This window comes from Siphateles boraxobius, unplaced genomic scaffold, assembly GCF_051911475.1.
Source record: "Siphateles boraxobius isolate OS27281-9 unplaced genomic scaffold, OSU_SipBor_1 8, whole genome shotgun sequence".
Taxonomy (NCBI): domain Eukaryota; kingdom Metazoa; phylum Chordata; class Actinopteri; order Cypriniformes; family Leuciscidae; genus Siphateles; species Siphateles boraxobius.
The window spans coordinates 21,648,132-21,673,868 of record NW_027509208.1 but is presented as its reverse complement, the minus strand read 5'-3'; the positions used below and the strand labels follow the sequence as shown (position 1 = coordinate 21,673,868).

General features: G+C 38.4%; 3 protein-coding genes across 8 annotated transcripts in view; 2 read left to right on the top strand and 1 right to left on the bottom strand.

Moving 5' to 3' along the window:
- rad51b (RAD51 paralog B) overlaps positions 1-6,274 on the top strand; it is a 60,193-nt gene extending 53,919 nt beyond the window's left edge. For 3 of the 6 annotated variants that reach the window (XM_077221016.1, XM_077221015.1, XM_077221013.1), the window contains one exon: positions 4,105-5,038. In XM_077221016.1, the coding sequence (XP_077077131.1) occupies positions 4,105-4,220 (116 nt within the window). In that variant the 3' untranslated portion in view covers positions 4,221-5,038. Of the gene's footprint in view, positions 1-4,104 lie in introns of all 6 variants that reach the window. The other 3 variants (XR_013200041.1, XR_013200042.1, XM_077221014.1) reach the window with 3 other exon arrangements.
- LOC143729680 (uncharacterized) lies at positions 4,922-25,340 on the top strand. The gene is made up of 4 exons (XM_077221028.1): positions 4,922-5,161; positions 15,786-15,910; positions 21,035-21,198; positions 24,636-25,340. The coding sequence occupies exons 1-4, from the start codon at positions 5,155-5,157 to the stop codon at positions 24,754-24,756; spliced, it is 417 nt and encodes a 138-aa protein (XP_077077143.1). The 5' UTR covers positions 4,922-5,154; the 3' UTR covers positions 24,757-25,340.
- zfp36l1b (zinc finger protein 36, C3H type-like 1b) lies at positions 7,168-12,343 on the bottom strand. Its single transcript, XM_077221018.1, has 2 exons — positions 12,076-12,343; positions 7,168-10,009 (listed from the first exon to the last, which is right to left on the bottom strand). The coding sequence occupies exons 1-2, from the start codon at positions 12,124-12,126 to the stop codon at positions 9,005-9,007; spliced, it is 1,056 nt and encodes a 351-aa protein (XP_077077133.1). The 5' UTR covers positions 12,127-12,343; the 3' UTR covers positions 7,168-9,004.
- Positions 25,341-25,737: the final 397 nt, after the last annotated feature.

Here is a 25,737-nt window from a genome sequence, read left to right as displayed (position 1 = left end):
TTATTGCTTGTTTTCTCTAGAAGAAAAGCTTTATGATTTAAAGAAAATAAGTTTCTGAAAGCAGCAGCACAGGAAAACATTTTTACATTGCCCCCACCAAACACCTAAACAAACTATATTTGTGATTCTCATATGGGATAATTAAAAATATCAATAACTATGTTATTTTCAAAAGATGCATTAATGCAAAATTTTGTTCTCCTTTGTCATTGATGATCGACTTAGTACCGACCAGTTTGCAAAATCTCAATTGAGACCTGACCAAAATGTCACAAAAACATAACTTTCTTGCTGCATTGGACTTCATGCTTTAGTTTTGTTGTAAGACACTTCCTCAAGTTCATATTAGAGACATTGAGAGAACTCCTGCTGAGAGGCAGTTCATTCTCGGTTATTGATTTACCCAGGTGTTGGGTAATTCTTGGTGAATTATTTTCCTCCTGCCTGATCCACTGGATAAAAGACGTGCAAGAACTGGCGGGTTTTCTTCAAGGAACCGTCATCTGCTCACATCTTGGACTGCAGCTGCTGCTCTGTATTCCAGCCACACGTGCATCCATGTGAATATGGAAGCAACAAACGAAAGCCTCTGCATAAGCCATGTTTCTCTTAAGATTCATTCTGTTCACAGGTGCTGGTTTACCAGTGCCCATTGAGACGCAGTGTATGTGTGTGCGTGCACATAAGCACATGTGCAGATTTCTGTCTGTACTTATGTGAGTGTCATTGTTGAACAGAAACCCCCTTTCTATTTAAGTGCTAAACAGAATGACTCACCCTGTCACAGCTGCAAATGTCCACTCTCCCAGAACTGTGTTCCGCTTTCAGCAGAGGGCATTGCATACATAGGTACCAAAACCCAAACTCCTGAAAGTAAAATGGGCTTTGCATTACACTTTCAGGCTCTGAGTCAAACCTGGACAGATGACTGTCAGTTGAATTCATCTTTCTAATCCCTGAGGTCTACCCTAAAAATGAGGAGGTTAAGTTCAGCAACATGAACTACCCTGACCCTACCTCCCATAAAAAAACAAGCCTGCAAACAATGGTGATTACTGTCAAGGGTGGTTATCATCCAATTCATTAAATTTATATCGAGATTATGTAAGGGCAATTACACAACTGCAATTCCCCCTTTCTGTCCTTCATTTTGGCTCTCTTAAAAAGCCACAGTGTCCTCAAATCTCACTGAGGAAATAGAGCATTTCTGAATCAGAACATTTTTGCTGATGTCCCCAGCCTTGGCTCACAAAGGACAAAACGAGGCCCTTATTAAGCTGCCCCTTTGCCAGGCCACATGGAGGATTTGCGAGTTCAATGGGATCTGCAGGAACAACAAGGGAACAACGAAACTCTTCATCCTGTCAGGAAAGCATGGCAGAGGATCCTAAACCTACGGCCTATTTTTCTAGACAAACTAAGCAACTTATTTGAAGCCTGGGTAACATGAAGGTGCCATTTTATTTACCCAGCGTGTCTAAGCTGAAGCCTCACATTATCTTCACACAGATAAACTTGAAACAAAAGGCCTTGGCTGACTCAATGTTTCCAGTAGGGTGAGGAGTAAAGGGATTTTACAGAGCTGTACCATGTGTCTTGGCCAGTACCACACTGACTCATTATTAGCAATCAGTGTTGGATCTGGATGGCTTTAGCTGCTGTGGTTCTGCGGGGTAAAAGCTCCCATGATTGTGAGACGTTTTTCAAGCTGCTCATCTCTGTAATTTAGCAATTTGGTTTGATTATTGTGGGGGTTTTGTTTCGACTGCACCCAAAATAGCTAAGGCTTATGAGAAAAGGGGGCTTACTAATGATTTCTGTTTCCTAAGACTTACAGCATGCTACTCAAGTGCAAAAACACATTCTAGTGGGGCTGATCCACTAGAGTTGTCTCTGTGCCCAGACAGTTTTACTGATGTGTCCCCCTAAGGATAAGTTTTCTGGACTGCAGTGCTCCAGGTGAAGGGGCTCTTTCTGTGTTATGTTATACAGCAGCAGGTTTCACTAAGGTGTTCATTTCAAGGAACCTTTTATCTCCTCCTCGCAGCCCTCCAGACTCCATCTGAGTTCCATAAATCAAAGTGGCAGAGTTGCTGGGGTTAATGCGAGAGCCCTCAAGAGGAGTCTTCTCTTGTTCACTCTGTGCTTGTCCTGGATCAGCGAGTTGGGCATTGCGAACCGGATCATTTATTTTACATATGTACTACTACATGTTCACTTTTGCTCGTTCTAAGTTCTCAAAGCTCTAGCATTCCATTTCCAAAAGGGCACAATGAAAAATGGTGAGTGATAGGCCATGTCCGCGCCTCCTAAAGCTACAGGTTTCTTTTCGCTATTTCCTGTCTTGCCAATCTTGCTAAAACTTGCCCCATGTGTTCTGCTTTATGGAGTAATAAAAAAAGCGTAATAGCTCTCATCTATTCTTGTTAACAGCACAGTGTGCGCTTGTTTGAGTGTGACAAAGGGTGAGAGAAAGGCTGTATATTAAGGGAATTTGGAGCAGCCCGCTTAAAGGCATATGTAAACATTTACGGTTTGTCTCAAGCTGCTGGTGTGATTACAGAGGCCGTACTGTACAGAGGCAGTGGAATGGAAAATGCAGAGCACATGAGTATGAGTGGCCTACTTGCTGGAGAGCATTTCCCGACCACTCTGCTTCATGGTATTAGCAGGGCGCTGCCTCTCGAAACGAATGTGTTACGTCTCATATAGAGGCTTGTTAGGAGATCCAGTCAACATCCTTCTGCACTCTGTTCAAGTATGTTTATGGGTTTGCTTATCTCCAGATTGAATAGATGTTTCGGCGGCGTAGAATGACGCAATGGAAACCAAACCAGATGAAGTGAATAATTATGTTTGTAAGCAGTATATTCACGCTTATAGTTATGGAATACCAGTCATGTGAAATCATCACTAGTCATAGTTTTGAAGGACTCATCCAGAACCAACCCTCTTGTTTTGATGTGTCATATGTTTTGCTGATTGTTACTTCTATGGGGATTTGGAAAAATCACTCATGCCTGTTATTACTCCAAGCATGGAAGTTGCCAGTGTGTGGGATGCTAATATCACTCTACAGAGGTTGTGCTAGCTTTAGTACACGAGTCTTAAGTGCGTTTACACTGATGATGATGTGCAGTGTCAAAGTGATGGACATCATTTGTTTTCTATTAGAGTTTTCAATTTAAAAAGATAAGCATTGCAGAGCCTACCAATGTGAGTGCCTACAGTGATCTTCCACCCGATACAGATTTTTATCTCTGCCGATAGGAACTGCTTCACTGAGTGTTGAAGTTTGATGTCTTTGCCTTCTATTTTTGGGCCCCATCATGAGGTTTTAACAGAAAATGAAACAAGTCTAGCACCCAGCCTCATGGGAGGTGTTGTTCTCATGAAAAGCCAGAGCTTGGGAATAAAGAGGTTTCATTATAAGCATCACAGCCACAGGAATGACAGTGGCAAAACATAGCTGGATGTGTATTTAGCCATGTTCTACACTGTCTTCCCCCTCAAACCTGGTTACATAAAATGTGGTACTCATTTCCCTCAGCTGGTCACTAGGAGTATGTTTTCTTGGGTTTTATAGGAATACATATTGTTGGTCATTTAACTGCTTCCTTACCAAGAATCGAAGTATTGTAGATTGCAATGGAGGTTCAACCTAAAGGCTCAGTGGAGCCTTTATTTCCTCCCGCAAACTTTCACTCAAATTGATACCTGTTTGTATACTGTATATCTGTATAATACCATGATGTCAGCCTGTGCCAAAGCAAAACCAACCCCTATTTTTCTTGTCTAGTATATTGTGGAGTAATTTTTTGAAGCAGTTAACAGAAACATGAGACAGTGGACAAGATCTAAAGGGTTGCTCGTAGGTCAATGCAAAATAAGAATGCCCAAGTGTTTTAAAAATACTATTTTAAAAATGTAAGTTTTTAGAAATTAATTGATTTCATACTTACAACAAAATTTACCTGAATTAACCTTACTTCCAAATATCTTATATTTTAGTATCTTAATGAACTTTAGTAGACAAAGTCATGGTGGTCAGGTGACCTCGATGATATAACTTCCTGTTTTAAATTTATGCTTTATGTTTTCCAGGGAATGAAAACCCAGAAAGTTCTTTAATGCATGGAACAGATCCAGGGCTTCAGCCAATCAGAGTGAGGACGGGGTTCATCTACAACCTCTCCCAGGCCACGCCTTCTTCTTGCTGAGAACCCTTGGCTGCAGAACGTAGTGGCTGTTATTGTCCTATTCTTAAGGCCAGTAAACAAATGTGAAGTGACTAATGTTTTCTATGTCAGTTAAACACTCAATGCTGTCCATTATCTGAAGATAACGAAGTGTGATGATGCATTTGAACATCAAGGTTTTTTCGATGGTCATTTGATGACTATACTGACAACTTCAGTTAGCATGAGGCTATTGAAATTGTAGAGGCACACATAATTTAATATTTATCATGGATATTCCTAACAATTAAATAATATGATTGCTTTATGATTTCTTTCAGGTACACGTCATGGTTAAACATTGAAGGAACATGTGGTGGATCAGCATCTTCTTTATGGCAACAAAGAACGACAGACACAAAGCGGACAGAGCAAACTCCACAAGGTGACGGCCAAGACTCGCCTTGTAGAACATTACCTCAGTTTTCATCTAGTTAGAAAACTGCAACATCAGTCAGCTATTGATTGACAGCCTTAATTTTCCTCTCTCTAGTCGTGTGATAAGACAGCAGTCTTGGCCAAACGCTTCTTGACCCTCACTGGCCGTTGCCATGGCTTCTGTTCCCATGACTCCTGTTCCCATGGTTCCTCTGCCTTAAAGGGAAGTTTGTCTGATTAGATGAACAATGGTGTTATTTTGGGTGGTTCCTCCTTTTTTGGCTTGTTTTGCTTTTGGTTGTATCTACACATATAAGCATTGACACATTCTCAATGGTCTATTCCTTTCTAGTGAGTAAAGTGCAGTAACTACAGCTTTTATACTTCTAACATTAATAAATCTATTTGATTTTCAAATTCAAGGTCTTCTAATCTCTAATTATTTCAGCTTCATTAGCAGATTGTGCTGACAGAGCAAACGACGATCTTTAGCTCTCTCCGCCAGCAGATAAAGTCAGTTTTGACTACCCATTCCGCAATGCTGAGTAGGTGTTCTTTCTGTCTGTCTTTCTCTTTCATCCTCTTTCTGTATATCTCTCCTCCCTTCCCCCCATAAGCAGGCTGATAGGCTGAGAGTTCACATGTTTTGACAGATCATTTAATGGTTGACCTGTGGCGATATCGCTGCCTGTGCCTGTACCGAGGGGCGGAAAACTCTCCTACCTTCCAAAGAAACTCCTTCTTTCCCTGAAACCAGAAGGCTCTGGAGAATAATACATTCATGGTGAATTTAAAAATCAGAGCAGAGAGTCATGAGATACTGACGTGAGTCTAAAATCCACAGTGATCTGTACTCATCCCTCACGTCAGGCTTTCTATGAGTGCCACAATACAAACCAATCACAGCATGCACACACATTGCTTGGGGCTTTATTGTCCTGAGAGATAACACTGTTGAATAATTTCTGTCGAATATCGGTAAATTCAAATTAGCTTTGATTCTTTTTTTTTATTTTTGCAGTGTTTGCTTTTGAACTGATTATACTGGATACTCATGACCTGAAGTCAGTTCTGTTTCAGAACCTTTTGTTTTGTTCTTGGCTCATTTAGTCTTGAGGTTAAACCAACAACCACACATTCCCCAAGCTCAAAACTCCCCAAAATGCCCCTTTTATACACACATTACAATAAATCGTTTCAATTTTCTGACATTATGAACTCTTCTTTGTTTACTCATTGCCCTCTGAAACACTTAGAGGAACAAAAAAAGCTGATAGAGGAATTACAAAGTCTATGTTGCGAGTATTGCTCAACTGCGACTTTGGCCTTATTCTTCGCGTCTGTTCTTAAAGGCCCAGTGACCCACAGACCGTGTGCATTCTAAACAGAATACCTTTTTTAACAATAACAACACTTTTACCAACAGTGACAACACCAAATATGGGATTACTGTTATGCTTTGCTGCATAATTTGGATGGACTCGATCTAATCCATCAACGTTATGATCATCGTTCTGAATCTGATCCAGATGTATTCTTTGACAAAAAACATGCCTTTTTCTTGAAATGTTGCTTTTTTTAAGAAACTTACCCACATTTAAGTGTTGATAATAAAAGAATGCATGAAGCGAGAATAAAGCAGGTTTTTTTGTTTAAAAGCAGAGGGTCTGTTCTTTCTTTTGATATATTGCAATGTTCAGAATCAGATATTCATACAACAAAATATTCTGGGGGCCATCCAACTTTTTTGAAAATGATCAAAAGTGCTGGCTGGCAACTTAAAAAAATAAATAAACGCTGGCGAGGAAAGTGTTAAAATATAAAGGCAGCTACTTGAATGAAATATGTACTTTTTAGAAATGAGGGAAAAAAAGAAGTAAAATGGTTAGTAAATGACAACAGGTTTTTCCAAGACCAAAAGCTAAAGCAGTGAAAATGCTAAACTTTGTACTATTCAGATGGCCATCTGGCTCCTATCTGCCATGATTGTATTCATGATCACAGCTTTCCTCAGGAACTTAGCTTGGTATGCTCTCTCTAAGGGAAATTAAACTACAACCCAGCAAGGACTGACAGTGCTCGCAGAGCATGGATGCTTGTTCAGTGACGTAGGGAGCAAACACGTAGACCCCTCCTGACTGTTGCTACAGTAACAAACTGTCTGTTCTCAAGAGGCCTTTTTTTTATCTAGTAGTCCAGTCAATGCCAGTACTTTTGAAAGCAACCCAGAGATTCCAAAAGCCATTGACATCAGTGCCAGGGAAAGACATAGTTTAGGGGCTTTCACATCCTTACTATTGGGCCGGGACAGAATTTTGATTTCCTGTGTATGAGCACTTTTCCAGGAAAGCAGTTAGAGCATTTTAGCTGGTTTAGCCCCCCCTTCCCCTTCACATGGTATGAAATAATAAGCACAGCTGTTTGCGTTTTTAGTTTAGTTTATTACCCTTGCTTTGCCAAACTTACAAAAAAACGTTCAGAGAGTAATTCTTGGTTCTTTTGTCACATTTATCGAGCTTGTCATTCGTGTGGAAATAAAGCAAAATGTCAGTTTGCTTATAAATAGGTATTTTATTGGTTTAAACTGCAATCTGTCGTTACAAAAGAAAACATATTGATGTGAACAGCAATAGCTGCTAACATAGGACACATTCAAATGTAGCTCTCTCAATGTCAATCCTGTTAACCTCGAATTTCCACTAAAACCTATATAATGAACTCTGGATTACAACCCTAGAAGGTACAAGACTCTTGGAATGTACTGTTAGGCACTTAGCAAGTAGAAGTGGTCCAAAATCTGTAAATAAATAAGAATTTTGAGTCATAACAAATCAAAACAACACATGCTTGCTGGTGTACGTAACATGGTTTCAAAATGGGCAAAATAAATACACAAATGCATATTTCACAATTCCCTTATTAACCGTCAATTTTAGACATGTCAGATCAGAGGTTTGGACACCGCGGGGGTCATGAGATTGGTACTATAATGCATTTATTGTCTGTGATTTGTTCATTCCAAAAGAAGTCTTAGTGAGAGGATCCCAGTCTAAACATCAGATTTATAAAATCACAGGCACAGGACTGTTATTGTCAAGAAAACTCAGTTTACATTCTAGACGGTCGGAGCCAAATAATAAAGGATTATAGAGGCATAAACATCTTGAAACTGCAGTCCAACATTAGGGAGAAAAATAATAAATAAATGCAAAACAATCCTCTTGCATTCTCATTTTAAATTAAGCTTCACTTTAAAAATAAATCAAAACGTAGTTACAAAATGTCATTGCAGTATAATATATTAACTGTTGAAACTTAACGAAAAAGGTCTTCACAATCTTACGATTAATACGGAAGATCATAATTTAACATAAAGGAAAATATATTCTATTGTTTCATTATCCAGATAAATACAAACAAAATAAAAAAAATGCTTACAATCAGCAATAAATACATTTTGATAAGTTAAATAAGCACTGACAAGCAAAACTTTCAGTCTGAAAGTTCTCATTTCCAAACAGAAAATACCAACAATAATTGTAATGATGCAATAATAACTATATTATAACAATAATAGGGGAAATACAATATTGAATTAATGATAGAACATTTTAACGATCGGTTTACAACGAAAAAATTAGTGGCCACTGAAGTCACATCTTTAGTGGTAATATGAACAGAAGGAATAAAGGAAGGATGTCCTCTCTCACACATGTTCTCTCTTACATAATCCAACAACCAGCAGACACTATTTTAGCGTAAGGGATCACATGTTCTAGGGATAATTACCATTTAGCACCACTAGACGTACAAATATCTCTCAGAATGTTTCATACAAATCTAAGATGAGTTTTCTACCCCAGATCTCCAAAAAATCGACGTGAATGGAAAAGTAGGAAAGTAATTGTTTGATAGGCACTTAAAGTCCTGACGATCTACCGGCGAGAGTTTTCTGCAAGAAAAGTGGCACTTTCAGGTCTATAAAGCACATCGTTGCAATAATATTCAGTAGATTCTTTGAACAAGAACATCCTCAAACAATTTAGGAAAAACTATGCTCTTTAGTTTGAACAAAATTAACTAAATAGGTATTTGTTTAACATGTTCCACTGAGGATTCCGAGACCTCAACCATTTGAGCGGGCCTAGAGGCAAACAGTTCTGGGTTTTTTTGCATTACATCAGGCATGTTAAGATGTGGGTATTTGCTCAAAGTTGATGCTACAGGGTAATATGCTATCTGATTTGACTCAGTGGCTACGAAAACACTGTACTTTATTCCACTTCTCTGCTGTAAACAAACCGAGGACAGGAAGGGATTGCTAGGTGGAAAATTACTCTATCTTTGCTTTGTCCCTCTCAAGGCCTGAGATCTCTGAGGGGCATGTTTTAATCATCAGAGATAGAGAGTCTGCTGAAGATGGGGAGGCGACGTGTCGCATCCAGCACGGGTGACTCAGATCCGCTCTGGCTGCCCAGGCTGCTCTGGTAGCCCTCCTGGTCGGAGAGGGAGTCCGGAGGGCTTGGAGGAGACTCGGACATGGGCCTGAAGAAGGAAGGTGCGGTAGGTGAGTGAGGACCGGGCAGATCAGGAACAGTGGTGCCACCTAAACTGGGCCCAAACAGGTTGGCGAGCTCTTGACTCGAGTAAGTGAAGGGGTTGCAGGGCCACTCGTTGATGTCTTCGGTGGAAAATATGGGCGGAGGTGTGACAGAGGTTGGGCTGTCCTGGGAGCCACCTGAGCTTGGGAAACCGGCAAAACTGTAGCTGTGATGAAGGCGTGGGCGCTCCATCTTGTTGAAGGCAGAGAGCGGAGGGGGTCCGCGGCGCTCCTCTGCGTTGTGGATGAAGTGGCAACGCGGCCCGTACGGGCAGTAACCAATGCTGTGGAAGGTGCGACAGAGCTCGGTCTTGTACTTGGGGTGGCGATTTAGACTACGAAGCTCGTGCATCCCGTGGGCAAACTGGCACTTGTCACCATATTTACAAGTGCCGTTCTCCTCAAAGGGTCTGCATAGTTCGGTTTTATAGCGGCTTGAGTTGATCTGGCTGTTTCCGTTGGCACTAATGCACGTGATGTTGCTCGGCCTTAGACGCTCCCCAGTTTCAGAGAAGGACCGGTCACGAAAGCGGTTCTCCTTGTTGTTACTGCTCCCATTCATGGAAACCGAGCCTTCCATCTTGAGACTGTTAATAAATTGGTTCTGCATTGATTTGGAGCTGGTAACGGACACAGAGTGGCGACGCTGGTAGAGTCCCATTGAAGGGGTACCCACCACCTTCCTGTCCAGCAGGGACCCGGTGGGGGTAAAGGGGATATTGGCACCGGTGGAGGGGACAGACTGTATATGGGGACTGGAGAGGGGACTGTTGTAGGTCATCATCTTATTGTTCTGAAAATAAAGTAAAAAGAACAATGTCTCAAAAATTTGGCATGATTATGACTCAATTTGCTCCAAATACCACCAGTGGGAGTTTATTACATGCTGATTTTATTTTCTGTCTTCAGGTCAGCTCTAAGGTCTGTTTTTAAGAGATAACACTAATGACCAAGCACTTTTAACCCACACAGCAATCTCTTTAAAAGTGAAAGGTTTATTAAGTCATAAAACTGAATGTGCAAGACTCATGTATCATCTGAAAAGGTGTGCATTAGCATTATGATTTATTGCATAACCAATAACTACGAAACACTCTCATTAAGTTACAAAACCTCATTACTTTTTCTGGCTTTTTCTATAAGGTAAGATCATATGTATTGGGGATTGATAAAAATGACCACCCAGGCTATGTTTGAATTCTAGGTCAAATGTGTCTGAGACAACTTTGTCCATTTCATTGCATCTTTTTGTAATCTTGTTCACTGCGTGTCAGGTTTTTAAAAGTGGCGTGTCAAGTTTTATGCCAAAAATTGTGTCATCATCACAATTCTATCACAAATTCTATGCTGAATGGTGAGCAATACTTATTTTTTGGTACTTTTAGTACAATACTTATTACAGCACATGGTGAGAAATTAAAGTCGTAATTGACTGATGATATTCCCATCAGTTATAACTCTCAAACATAATTAGCAGTTGGTTCAATTAAATATTATGTGACATTATAGGGTGGATATAACTGATGCCAAACACTACTGGCTCTCGCAAGTCATGTGATAGCGACACTATGTTTAAAATGAATAATGGCTTCAGAAGAATCACAATATTGCTCACCAACTACTTTTGCTTAAACATAGGTGTTTAAAACAATTATCCATTTTGATTAAAGCGAAACGCCACCTAATGACATTAGCCTAACATCTCCTTTTGTATTAGAGGGATAGTTCACCCAATAAAGAAAATTCTGTCATCATTTACTCACCGGTATGTTGTTCCAAACCTGCATGAGTCTTATTTTGATCTAAAAAGAAGATATTTTGAAGAATATTGGTAACCAGACAGTTGACGGTAGCCATTGACTTCCATAGTAGGGAAAAAAAAAATACTATGAAAGTCAATGGCTACAATCAACTGTCTGGTTACCAATTTTCTTCAAAATATCTTCTTTTGTGTTCAGCAGAAGATAGAAACTAGTACAGGTTTTGGAACAACTTGAAGGAGAGTAAATGATGACAGAATTGTCTTTATTGGGTGAACTATCCCTTTAATAAAACTACACTGGAATGGCATGAGTGAGTCATTTTTTTAATGTCGGGTCAAACAATCCTTTTAACATTGGTTTAACTTTTAAAAGCACATCGCGAGAACCGCCTTGTGTTTAGTTTCAATCCGTCCAACTGTTGTATGAAACGCATACGCCCCTTAAAGCGTTCTGCTTAAAACTATTGTGCTTCTCACAGTAAGATTGCATGTTCACAGTACTGTAATGTTGCATGGCTTATATAGACCTTTATATGCTCACAGCTAGCCTATAGATTATTTTAAAGGATAGGTGTAACTAAAGTAATACGATAAATCAATAAAATGCCTTCGTTTTAGGTTGGAACTGCTACCGTTTAAAAAAAGGTCAATAAAAGTAAATCCATTAGCCTAAGTCTAACCCATTTTCCCCATGTTAGAGAACTTGTTTTATTCCAAACGAAATCTAGATTTGTGGCCTTCCCTGTTGTGTATAATCGAATCGAGAGCAAATAATGCAAACCTTTAGCAGCTATGCGTTTAACTAATGACGCATAAACGCAGATGAATGTAACTAATCTAATCCATTAGCTTTCCTTAATCGATCAGCAATCGATGAATGCAGATCATGAGATGCACAAAACTAGATAAAGTTCACAAGCAAGATTCTCACTCTCTCACTCACTCACAGACACACACACATAACCCAGAAAAGTTTGACATCGGTGTAGAAAACAGCATCACAAACTACTGCTGCATTTTTATGAGATATTGATCTGTTTCGCACACATGTAACCTGATAAAATGCGTAAAACTACTTCCCCAAAAATATTAATTACCTTATTCGTCACTTCGTAATCGAAGAAAGAAGACACGATGGTTGCAGTCATTGTGGAATCGGGAGTTGTTGAAAATACTTAAAAGTTGACAAACATATGGTTTGTTAAGGCACGGTGGGAGTATTCCTGTGTTTGAAGGGTCTTTGATATAGTTCTGCCCCGCAGAGAGCCCCCTCTGTCCTGCCAAAACTTGCGCGCATATCCTTTATAAAAACTTGCGCAGTCTTCCTGGTCAAGTAGGCGGGGCTGTTTCAGGCCACGCCCCTGTGCCGTACGTCTCTCTGGCGCTTTGACGTGATGTAGACTCAGCTGATTACGAAACTTCATTTCTACGAAACTTCATTACCATACATTTAATCACAGCCTGGAGTTCTTCCCGAGCGTTTTACTTAACCCATTCAGTGCATTACAAATATAGCTGTTATATTTAAATCAAACAACACAAATATGAATTTGACTAGGCTATTTAAAGTGAAGCAAAGAGGTTACAGTAGCCGATTTCACAATATCATATTGAATTTTTATTTTTTTTTGTAATTAAATTTCTATTTTAATGGACAGTGGGTCTCAGTGTATCTATAAGCAAAAAACTGTAGGCTATTGTACATGAATAGAAAATCCAGCTATTAGTTTAAATTTTTAATGTTTCAGTATATTTTTTGAAAATCGCTTAGGCTACATTTCAATATACAATGATTTTGTATTCATTTATAATGTATTTAAAGGCTCCAAATAGAAGTATTATTTAAGGCGAGACACTGTCTTAAGGCAAAAACAGTTTTTTTTTCATGCATCTGTCAAATTTTCATGCATCTGAATTTTTTTCAGACTAGTGGAAGGAAACATCCAAAATCTAAACATCCAAATCTCAAAATTAGTTGTTTTTCTTCTGCAGAAATCTCAGAAATCTCCACTTCAGCAGCACTTACATACACCAAACTTCACAGTAGCCTATTATTCCTATCTATAGTCTGAAGGTTTTTACACAGTGGTTTGTACATATATAATTTGCATAATTTTAGACAACATTTTATTCCTAAAATGACAGTATTTACTGATTTATGTAGTGATGAAAAGAGATATCCAAAATCCCTTCTTTGACTTATATAAAAAAAAAAGAATTTTGAACTTGGCTTTATCCAATGTTCAGATTTTTGTTCTAGTAATATATGCAAATTAGTGCATATTTAATTATATTATGCCTCATTTGCATATTCAATACTATATTATACTTTTTGCCATTCCTAATGTAATCAATCAACTGGGGAAGTATGGTTATATCTATTAGTTATTTCTTTTTACCCTATTCACCTGGGGTGTATTGCCTTAAAAATATGATCATAAAATATAGAGGTGCATTTTGAATAGAAGGAAAGCATGGTCTTTTTTTCTTAACATTTTAAAGAATGAAGTGAAGGAAAGAATGCATGAGTGAGGTAACGTGAAAGATGCATAAAATAATTTGGCTTGATTTAGTCATTTTTATTTAGTTTTTATTTAGCATGGTATTTAGTAATTTCCTTGTCTCTGAAATGTGCGTGAAAAGCTTGTGATGTACATAGATTGTTTTTTTCCTTCAGTTTCATTTTCCTTAATGATTGAGTTTTTTTATTTTTTATTTAATTTTTATGAGGCCAACTAACTTAAAGGCATTGATTGATGAAAAGAACGCACAGTATACAGCTCATGCTGGACAACAGAAACCAGCATATTCTTCTTTACTGTTTCCAGGGTCTTGATCCTGAAAACCCAGGCATTGGCATGTTTAGCATGTCTCTGATAGTTTCTGGTTTCATTTATGTTGTTTTCTCCAAACATTACCTGAAAATTATTTCTGCAGATTCAGCTGACCCATCAGGACCTCCTGTCCTCGATGCTTTGTCAACTGTAACGTCCCTCGCCAAAGACCCTGACCTTCGGTTTCAATTTTTATCAGAGCCTTAGAGCTGTATCCAAAGTATTCACAGAAGTGCTTTTCAAAGTCTATTTCAGCTTGTTTTGTATATCTAGACTTTAGTAATCATGCTGAACTACCAACTTTAAAGTAGTAGTTCACTCACTCTCATGTTGTTCCAAACCTATGACTTTCTTTCTAATGAGGAACACAAAAGACGATTGTTTAAAAATGTTTTGTTTTCAACAGGGTTCAATCGTTTGGATCCCATTTAGTTTCAAAGTATCTCCTTTTGTGTCCCACGAAGAAAGAAAATCAGACAGGTTTGGAAAGACATAAAAGTGAGTAAATGACATAATTAATTGTTTGATGAACTACAAAAGTCAAAAGATCACTATATTTCTTTAGAATTAAAGGTGCAGTAAGCGAATTCTGAGAAACAATGTTGACATTTAAAATCAACTCAAACACACCCCTCCCTTCATTGCTCCGCCCCCAAAATGCACATAATGTTAGAGAGTATGGGCCCTATCTTGCACCCAGCACAATTGACTTTGTACAACGACGCATGTATCATTCCTGTTTTGCACCCGACAGCAGACTTTTCCCTCCACAGACACACGTCGATAAACTAGGGAATGAACTTGAGCTCCCGGGGGCAGTTCAGCGAAAAGAGGAGCCGTGTTCCGGCGCAAACGTTCCCTGGTGCTATATTGCAGTTTCAGAAAACAATTCCGCCACAGACCAGGAAAAACCTAGTCTAAAGTGAGTAGTGTGTTATTCAGATGCTATGTTAAGGGCGCATGCTTGGGCATAATGTAGCGTGTGCACAACGCGCACACTCTCATTTATACAGATGCAGCAGTTCCCATTTTTGCAAACCATACACAATTTCAAGGGAAATATTACCACACGAGGAAAATCAATGTGGTGTCCATGAATATGTGAACAAATTGGCATAAATCTACCTTACACATTTACCCAAATTATTATATGCCTGTTTAACCAAAGCTAATTTGGTTTCTCCCATCCCCATACAATGTCACTTCTCTGTCTTTTACGGCCCTGATGAGAATGTCGGTCTCCTCGGCTGTGAACCACTCCTGGTGTGCGTCTCGCAAATCCGCCATCATAATAGCAGTCTGCCATGGAACAAGCGCGCGCCTGCTTTTAAAGGGAATGTGAGATGACGCTCTGATTGGTTTATTTCACGTTACGCCCAAACCACACCTATGAGTGTACCACACCTCAGACCGAGATCCGCCCACAAAGTTACTTGCGTTTTAGATCGTTAAAATAGGGCCCTATGTCTCTTTATCATAGGTGAAGTGAAGCAAAATAATGCTTCGCAAAAAAATGAAGTGAGGATGACGAACAAACGATAAGGAAGAACACAATATATACAAGCAAGAGTTGGTTGATACTCTCCAGCAGCACACAAGCTCCAGATGAACAACAACACTCAAAACTGTCCTGTTACTAGAGCTAACATTACAACAACAGCATATCTTGGTCCTTTGAAACATTACTCACACATGGAGTAGAAACAACGCAACCTTGTGTCTGTTTTAGGCCTACCCGCTTCGTTCTCTCCAGCACTGGAAAGCTTTTCTAAAATTAACGTGGGTCCTAAAGCTGTTACCTGATCCTAACCCTTCTATTTCCAGTGATATTCCTCTATTGTAATGTCTCTCTGTCATCTCTCTTTCTACAGTCTTTCTTCAAATCTCCCTCTAGTTTACTTTATTCATTTTGGGGTGAACAATTCCTTCAAGTCATTGTAAATCTGTTAAATGATTTTTACCTCTGTAACCAGTCATACCTGACCCGATCCGAGCGGGATTCAATCCGAGGGCTCCGGCATGGGAGGCAGGTTCATTTACAAGGACGCTAAAGACCGTAGCCACTAGTGTCAGTCCCAAGAGCGCCTCTTTAGATCAGGTGAGTGAAGTTTATACGCACAGCTCTTACTGGCCTACATAACACTCACTTCCCTAAACCTCACCCCCATCCGGGTCACAGCACCAAATGTAACCGGTCCTACTCGACCAACTCCGAGTGGGATTCAAACCGGGGTCTCCAGGGTGAGAGGCGGGCACGCTAACAAGGACGCTAAAAACCATAGCCACTACCGTCAGTTTTTTTTTTTCAACTAAAAAAAAAAATACAATGTTACTTACATGCCACATTTTACTGTACCTAAACTCAGTATTGGAGGGAAATATTTAAAATAGCTTACTGTTTATCACATTCAAGGATTGTGTTAGAATTATGGAAGGACTTCAACTGGGAAGACATGTTTTTTCATGTTGTATCTGGTGGGAAGCTCTTTTTTCAGGTATTCTCCATTTTATTAGAGATTCATGAGGGATGAGTTTATTTTGGAGTTTCTAAAAGGTTGTTCCATGGAAAATTTGTTTTCCCTGAAGCACTTAAAAAACATAATCTCCTCTCAATTGAGTCCTTCCAATTACCCAACAGTCCATTTGTTGTTTTTGATGCATTTTCACATCAATAAAAGTATGTGTTCTGGATGTGACTGAATTTACAGAACAAAAGGTCACACTTGAGCAGGACTTCCAACAAACTCAGAACCTGAACCGGCACAAACGGCCAAGTCAAATTAAGTTTTGTTTGTCTTTTGGGTGGGTGACCGCAGGGACTAGTCCTGTTATAGTCCCCGCTTGTGACCATAGGTCATGTTTTGCTTCCTATTCCGTTTATGACATTAACTCAGAGATTAATTGCTGAAATTATTCAGTGAAGTCAGCGGAATGTGAGTCAGATATGATTGATCCTGTGAGAGTAGAACTCGCAATGGAAAATAAAACCAAAAGCAAGGTGGTGACATTCCATGGCTCCAAGTCTGGATGTGATTAGCCTGTAATGTGAAACATATGGGACAAAGACAAGAAAAGAGATGGATAGTCCTTTGTACAGACATTCTCTAATGTAAAGATGCACACATTTCCTTCTCTCCTGTCTCCGAAGTGTAAAAAGTGTCAGAGGAAATGGAAAGTAACAGAACAACGGCTAGGTTTGTGGTGCCCGAGTGGCGTACAGAAACTGCGGTTAGCTGTGCTGTTTCAGGTTAGAGCCTATTTCAGAGCAGCATTGCTAATGTGAAACAGCTTTTAGATTCAAACCTGTGTGAAAGGACTTCCACTTATGTTCATGCATTGATATGAAACCGGAGAACGTGTACCCAGGCAGCTGTCGCTTATAGCTTATGCTTATTATCATCTGCCGTGTCCTGATTTACCTCGGTATGGGCATCTGAGGCTGAGGCTGTGGCCTTGGAGATGGCCTGAAATCACACTTGCATGATACTGATGCTCTACAGGTCGCAGCAGGCCACATTCGCGCATGACTCGTGTCTAAATCATCATGGCTGAAAATGCAAAGAAGCACCAAAGCCATGCCTGTCTTTACTGTCATAGTGAGTCACCTGAAAACATCTTTCAAAAATAATCCGAACCAGTTTCCCTCAGCTTTTATTGAAGGCAGTACAATGAGTTCATTGTCAACCCCATAACAGTTCTATCCTGATGATGCACATGTTTTTTTTTAGCGTGTTAGTGATCTATTACGCACCAGGGATTTATCATTTGATGCTTATTCTTAACAGATTTCTCTGCTCCAATCATGGTGCCATTGGGTTCATGTTTGCAGTGAGTTTATTATAGTCAATTCTCAAAGCCATTTGAATTAACTGTTTTTTTTTTTTTTTCAGATGGATTCAAATAATCTGCAGTTTGAGCTTTTTCTTTTCCATTCTGTAGGAAATGTTCCTACCGTCCACATGTTTTTCTTCTGTAATGTTATATGTGTAACCATTAGCTTTACCTGTAATGCCAACTGCTGTTCCTCATATCTTGCCTCTGCTTTTTTTGTCTCTATGTTTTTGCAAATTGGTAGCAAATTTGTTTGAATTTGTTGGATTGTTTTAAAAAAAAAAATAAGTACAAAGTTTCACCTCTAACGTCACCCCTTAACCTTAACCAGAATGGGGCGTAAGCAGGTCATCGGAAAACATCTTGACCAATTTAATATTTTGATTTAGCATTTAAACAACGCTCAATTGGTAGTAAGGGGCCCAAAGTGTGCCAATAAAAAAATATCACCTGCACCATTTACACCACAACCAGGATGGATCCATGCTTTCATGTTGTTTATGCCAAATTCTGACCCGACCATCTGAATGTCACAGCAGAAATCGGGACTCATCAGTGTTGGCAACGTTTTTCCAATCTTCCATTGTCCAATTTTGGTTAGTCTGTGTGAATTGTAGCCTCTGTTACTTGTTCTTATCTGACAGGAGTGTCACCGGTGTGTCTTTTGCTGCTGTAGCTCTTCTGCTTCAAGGCTTGTCGTGTTGTTTGTTCAAAGATGCTCTTCTGCAGACCTCGGTTTTAAAGAGTGGTTATTTGAGTTACTGTTTCCTCCTTTCCATCAGCTCAAACAAGTCTGGCTGTTCACCTCTGACCTCTGACATCAACAAGGCACTTTTACCCAGAACTGCTGCTCACGATATTTACTCATTTCTGACCATTCTCTGTAAACCCTAGAGATTGTTGTGCGAGTTGATGCCATGTGATTGGATGATTACATATTTGCGTTAACAAGCAGTAGAACAGGTGTACCTAATATTATTTATTTATTTATTTGCAGATTTATGTAGCTAATGACAATTAGCCTATAACACATGCATGTTTGAGAGAAAATACTTGATTATGATTTTTAACTGTGTTCAGGGTGATTAATTCAATTGTTGTTGTTTGTTGTTAAACTCATATTTACATTTGGTAGAAGCTTTTATCAATTTGCATTCAAGAAATTGGACTGAACATCTGCATACGGAATCAATCCTGGGAATCGAACCTATGAATTTGGGGTTGTTTGCGCCATGATCTAATGTTTGTTAATGCAAATAAGTTGAGGGATAGTATTTGGAATAGGAAGCCCCCTAATTGAATGGGTTAAAAAGTTCATTTCTTTTTGCACTCATTTTATTTCTCCATCAATATTCAGTCATCAATATTCAGTCATATGGACTTTTTGCCCTGTTGTACCCAGAGCCCAAAGACCTTGGCAGGAACTGTAGTTTTCCCCAGACTGATGATGTGTTTTGTTATTGAAAATGAGTTGGTTTAATTCTCAATAGTGTTTTTATGCCAGAATGTTGCAACTTGTTGCATCTCATTGCTGATATTGTAGACATGCCCATGTAAGATAAAGAGGGAACGAGAGAAACAGCGAAAGAGGAAAACAAATCAAGGGGAAAAGGGAGTGCGGTGATTTATTTTGGTTCACACACTGTGGTATGTTATTTCACAAGAGGCCCTTGGCCAGATAAGGGCTTTGTGTTTTAAAATATGATTGATCGTGGAATTCTGCTCCGTGCACTTACGACTATTACGCTCATATATTGTTATATGTAACACAGAAAAGAGATAAAAGACATAATTTCACAAGAAAATCCAAGTCGCTGTCATACACAACATTTCTGTTAAAAAAACAGAGCCAAAACTGTTGTGTCTAGAGATCCCACAACATCTGGGAGGTTTAAGTAACTTGAACAGATAGACACATCTGCTGTGATTTGTGTAGGCCAGAAATGTTTGTTAAAGCTGCAAGAAATCAGGCATGTGTGATAAACAGAAAGGACACTGTGTAAATGGAGAGTTTTCAAATATGTTGCAAACTTGGCTCCGATTTGTTGAGATATCAAAATGTGCTATCAAAAGTCACAGATTTGAACTGAAAGGAACAGATAAGGAACAAATCTGTGATAATGTACACATCCTCATGTTGTTCCAAACCTGCATGACTTTATTTCTTCTGTGGAACAATAAAGAAGATTTTTTTGAAGAATGTCTTTGGCCCAAAACCACATTGACCCCAATGACTTTCATCGTATGAACAAGCAAATTTTCAAATGATCTTCTTTCTTTAAACAAAGTCAATAGTTCAATCAAACATAACTAAGCTCTCAAATATGAGACGCAAAGTCAAAAAACGCACCTCCAGAGTCTCCTAAACTAAACAAGCAACTTTTGAGCTTCATTAAACATCCCAAGATGTTTTATATTACTAAACAAGAGCCTCAGATGAACTCACTGACACTCAGGCCAAAGCTTAAGTGTGTTTTTTTTAAAAGCTTTTTTATCTGCATTGGATTATTCCTTTTAAACAAGTGTTAAGCACAAGGGAAGAATTAAATACAGCCCATAATAAAATGGAATTGGATGAGGACCTTATTCACTAAGATGGAAGACAGGAAAAGTCAACAGTAGTTAATTTGAAAGGAGTAAAAGTGAGAGTGGAGTGCAGAGAAAAAGAGGGAGTAGGAGGGGTGTGCATTGTCACGCTGCTGGAATGTTGTGCGGGCGTTTGTCGGTGTGACTAAAGCATTTCCCAGAGATGTAATCTGAGCAGGCAGTCTTCAGTGTTAGATTGGTGTGCAGGTCCAGGTTTTTTGAGAAAGAGAACAGTAAACAAAGTAGTACTATGCTACTATAACGTTCATGGGTGATTAAATGTGGCCTGAAATTACCCTGTGCTTTCTGTGGAGCTCATCACTGGCACATTTTGATTCATGCATCCATGAATCAATTCAAAGCATGAATTCAGATTTGTCATATTAGTTCGTTTTAAAGGCACAGTTAACTCCAGATTGAAAATGCTATAATATTTACTAACGCTCATGTTGTTCTGATTCCAAACCCATATGAGTTTCTTTCTAAATGTTTGTGGAACTCAAGAAGTGTACTTTATAACAATGTCCTGGCAACTGTTTTCAAAATAAAACTGGTCTGAAGGTCCACTAAAAACAGTCTTCACGCTATCTGATCATAGTTATGAGGATATGTTTGCACAAACTCTGCACAATTTGGCACTGTAGTCAAGTCACGTTTATTTATATAGCATTTTATACAATAATTACTTTAAAACAAACATCTTTACAGTATTAAATGTGAAAAAAACAAAAGAGTGTCAGTTTCACTTTCAGTTAGAATGACACCTTCAATTTCTATTTTAAAATGACTCTCTAATGTGTTCTAGTTTTTACTCAGGCCTAGCAGTGATGGACTGAACCGAAGAAGATTTCCATGTCAAAGAAGGCAGAGCCCCAGAGCCAAATCTACATATGACATCATCGCCAAGAACCAATGGCAGTTCGAAGGTGTTTACCAGCCGGAGCAAATTTTTCTGCAAAGTTCGCTTTGGTAAGCTGTTTCAAACTCCAAACGAACTTCGTTTTGGCCTCATTTTGACCATAATCAAAGTTCAAGTACAAGTACTTGAAGTACATTTAAGTCTTCTAAAGCCATACGATAGATGCTGTGATGAACAGAACAAACTATAAGTCATTATTCACTGATAATCTTTCCCTTCAGTGAGCCGACATTGTGACTGAAGAATTGAAACAATGAGTTAAACTCAATAACCTGGGGTGCGTTTCCCATACTATGTCATAATAACTTAACTACCATACAATAACAATAATTAGCTAGTCACAACTGTTTCCCAAAAGCGTAGGAAGTTTGTCATCTTTCACTTGAACCACATTGGTAGAACTGTTGCAAATGACATCACACAGGTGATTTACTAGATGTGAGTTCAAATTAATGTCAGATTATTGCTGTAAATAATGAACATGGCATCCGATGAGTACTTTTATTTATTTGTTCTCTGTTATTTTTCTCTGTTATTTTTGTACAATGAACTATGTTGGTGACGATAGAACTTGCGACCATAGTTGGCGCATAAAGATGCATTTGGTAAGCAGCCACCAGATCAGTCAGTCAGATATTCCTAAATGAATCGGATTTTGTGAAATGGATCAAGGATTTATTGAAAAGATATGACTTACATGAAACCATTTGGTCTTGAATCAAACTTCTCTCATGAACTTTATAGCAGAACTTCTACCCACATAGTAGATCTATTCATCTTTAGCTTCAAGACTTTAGAAAAATGAAAGCATACAAGTCATTGACCACTTTAATAGTACTTTATTGATTATATACATTTGAGTGGGCAGTGAATCCTTCAAAAATCCACTTTTTGTGTAGAAAGAAAGTCACACAGGTTTGAGGCCTGTTGCATGAAGCTAGTCGAACAAACTAGTTTTCAAGAACAAGAACAAAGAGTTTCAGAGTACGTTTAGAGTTGACAAAACCATAGAAATCCACCCTTGTTTAGATCAGGTTCAGCAGGCTCACAACGCTCGCACGTCCACATTTTGCAGAGTTAGATGCGTTACTGGGTCAACATATTTTGTTGATCCTGGATCAACATCCTGGTTAAAAAAATGATGTCAATGATTTTGTGATTAACTCTGAAGCGTGACATGCAGCGAACAGCCAATCACGTGGAACATTGATAAATAACTAGGAATAATATAATAAATAGAAGGCAAGACAGGCAATTTTTTCAGTATAAACAGCTATAATTTGGAGCAAGAGATACAGGGGGAGTGGCTTTATTGCATCAGATGTATGTCACTTTGCTAACAGATGATTGGTCTCCAGACAGCATGGTAGTGTCGGCCCAGATCCGGCCCACACCTGGACCTGGATCTGGACCGACATTATGTTGCTGTGTTGGTCCAGTTTTGGCCTCCAGATCAGGTTAGCCTTGTAGCGCAAGTTCCCATGGCAGTGATCTATCTAAAAACCAATCCATGTTCTTGAGCCCGAAAAAACAGAGTTTGCGCAAACTAATCTAAAACTTACCTGGGAGCAACCGAAACCGGCTTCATGTAACAGGCCGCTGGAAGGATGACTAAATAATGACATTTTCATTTTTGGATGAACTAACCCCTACTGGAAGACTGATTCAGAGTCTAATGTAACAACATACCATGTTGTTTTATGTAATGACGGATAATCATGTGCAAATGAAAAAGCCATCTAACTCAGTTGAAAGGAGCCTTGGCGTGTCAAAAGCATTGCGTGAACAGCATAAAAAACACACCCTATAACTCTTGTTCAATTGCTGAAATCCTGGGAAAAACAAAGGCAGATTTAGAGGATCACGAAATGAATTAAATTCATCTGTTTTGCATTAAGCTATTAAGTGTTTTGGTGAGAAAATATCTGCCAGGTGAACATATGCAAATACAGTAATCAGTCACGACAATCACTGACTGCAAGTAATTCTGTGCCTAAACACTATGTTCTGGTTGATAATGACACATGGTACAAGAAAGCAGTATAATTTATTTTTTCTAGTTTGCAGCATTGTTACCTTTGGACCATGACGTGTTCATTAAACGCAAGCTGAAAACATACTTTCATACCCTGAATGCAACAAATTTAAGGGAAGTGTAGTGCTTAATAAAGGTCATAAACAAAACCAATGACCACAAAACGTCCACTACATTGATACACAGAGATAACTGTTTGGAACCATTTGAAGACTTTACGGTAAATTAGAGCAGTCTGGAATATTACATGTTTTTCCACCATGGTTTGTAAAATGAAAGGGATAGTTCACCCAAAAAATTTAAACTCCATCATCGAATAATCACCCTCATGTCGTTCCAAACCCATAAGACTTTCGTTCATCTTTGAACACAAATATATTTTTAAATGAAACCAAAGAGATTTCTGTCCATTCATTGAAGATAAAAAAATCATGAAGATATTTTATTGTATAAATATTCAGCGGTTTTATCCAAGACGTCTGAAGAGGCACGATCACCTTACATATAAACATTGAACAACGCACAATCAAATATGATAAACGGAAACTTAACTGTACTTTCTTGACATGCGAGAACAAACCTCTCTGGTTCTTGTATGTCATGTTTGAGCTTCTAGTTTAATCCGAGAAGCCTCGGATCAAACCACTCTATCCATATGGATTACTTTAACAACGTCATTTTGTCCTTTTTAAAGCATGCGGATTTTGGCTGCATTGACTTTTAATGGAGGGGCAAAATTATGGGAGAAAATTTCTTCAATTTTGTTTTAAAGATGAAAAAAGTCTTGATCAGGGTGAATGAATTTTTATTTTTTTGGGAGAACTAACCCTTTAACCTACTAAATAAAATGAAATACAATTAAATACCCCATTTGTTGTGCATATGATAACATGTTTATGAGTTATCAATCAATACTTAGAAATATATATATATATTTATATATATATATACATATATATATATACACAAACAAACTATTCTAACAAGTTCTGTGAATTTCTTTTAATCATTTTAATTTGACTTCCTTCAATTCAAATGTGAAATACAACTCTGCATCCTGTCTGTTACCTCAAATCAGTTTAAATTAGAGACTTGCACTCTTTTGACTTAGGTCATGTAAGCAACCACTCAGTAATCGCCAAGATAACACCCTAGTGATTCTCTAAAAGAGACTTCTACTCATAACACCAAGAAACTACAACAATCGTTTAAAACATACTTTTAAATCGAATCTTTTAAAATGACTAAGTAACTTTGGGATCAAAGCAGTTTGATGTATCTAACACACTGTCATCCTGATTTGCAAAGTTATATTTTGTCTTATCCTTAGGGCCTTTGCCACTACAGTATCAGCTGACAGTACCTATGCATTTAGGTCACTGGCTCTTTCCAGGGGATTGTTTTTGTGGTATTTGCATTTGTGATATAACAATCCCTATTGTTCAATTGCAGCTCCCGTCACTGTCCAGAGGGGAAATCAACACGTGAGGTTGCGGATCATCTACGAGACTCTTCTGTAGTCGGGAGAGAATCTGCAGTGCCTTGGGCTTCAGCCGGACTCCAGGAGATCTAGTATTTCACCTCACATGAAAGAGAAGCCTCGCTTTTGTGGCCGGAAGATTATCCCTATTTATTCCCATTCCTGAAATCTAATCCTTACAGGACAAGAGCAGCAAGATAAAGCTAGACAATGAATGACGCAGATTTGTCCTTTCTCTTGGTTTTGATCTGCCCCCATTTGATTCTTTTTAGAGTGTTTAAATTAGTAGATTTGATCTGTTTTCTTTTACAGTGACATTGTGGCTTAATAGGAAGATATGAACTTACAACCTACAGTAAGTGTTAGCTTACTTAAATCCTAGTCAAAACTAGTTGTCTGGTTGAAACCTCATGAGTGACTCAACATACATAGTGATTGTTCTATGTAGACTATGTAACATCTATGACAATTGTTCAGCTCATGAACATCTTTCCAAAAAACGTATTTAGGCGAAGGTGAGTTGTTTGTAAAGGCGGTAGGTCTATCTCTCACTGCTTCTTTTACATTCGCATAAATTCAATATGGAGTCCACCGTGTGACTAAGGACTATAGGGTTGATGTTAGCATGTTGCTAAGCTAATGGTGTGATACAGCACATTAATAAAAAAATGTCATGGCACAAATTGGGTCAAATGGTATAATTTTAATTAGCTTTAATTTCAGTTTCTCTATTAAGAACTATAGAGAAATGTGCTTTTGGAATACTTAGAAACTATTAGAAACATTTTAATTTACACTAGATATAAGAACAATATCTAGTGTTTAATTATTAAGAGTTTGTTTGTTCATAAAGTTGTACATTTATTCCCAACAAAAACCTTAGTCTGGTTTGGAAATGTAGAGTGTTTTATCACAGTAAACAATAAATGTTTTGCTAACATTCCAATTAAGTTATTTCTGAATGTTTTTAAAACATTCTAAAAAATGTTAGATGAACGTCTAACTAAACCATTCCAATATATATAAATAACATTTTTGTGCTAGCGTTTTGAGAACTTTTTTTAAAGACCAGAT

Bases quoted from the DNA above. Each gene is read 5' to 3' on its own strand.
- zfp36l1b (XM_077221018.1), bottom strand. From the start codon at position 12,126: ATGACTGCAACCATCGTGTCTTCTTTCTTCGATTACGAAGTGACGAAT. The intron at 10,010-12,075 runs GTAATTAATATT...CTTTATTTTCAG, and splicing joins ATTACGAAGTGACGAATAAG to AACAATAAGATGATGACCTA.
- LOC143729680 (XM_077221028.1), top strand. The intron at 15,911-21,034 runs GTGAGTGAAGTT...AATGTGTTCTAG, and splicing joins AGAGCGCCTCTTTAGATCAG to TTTTTACTCAGGCCTAGCAG. The intron at 21,199-24,635 runs GTAAGCTGTTTC...GTTCAATTGCAG, and splicing joins TTTCTGCAAAGTTCGCTTTG to CTCCCGTCACTGTCCAGAGG.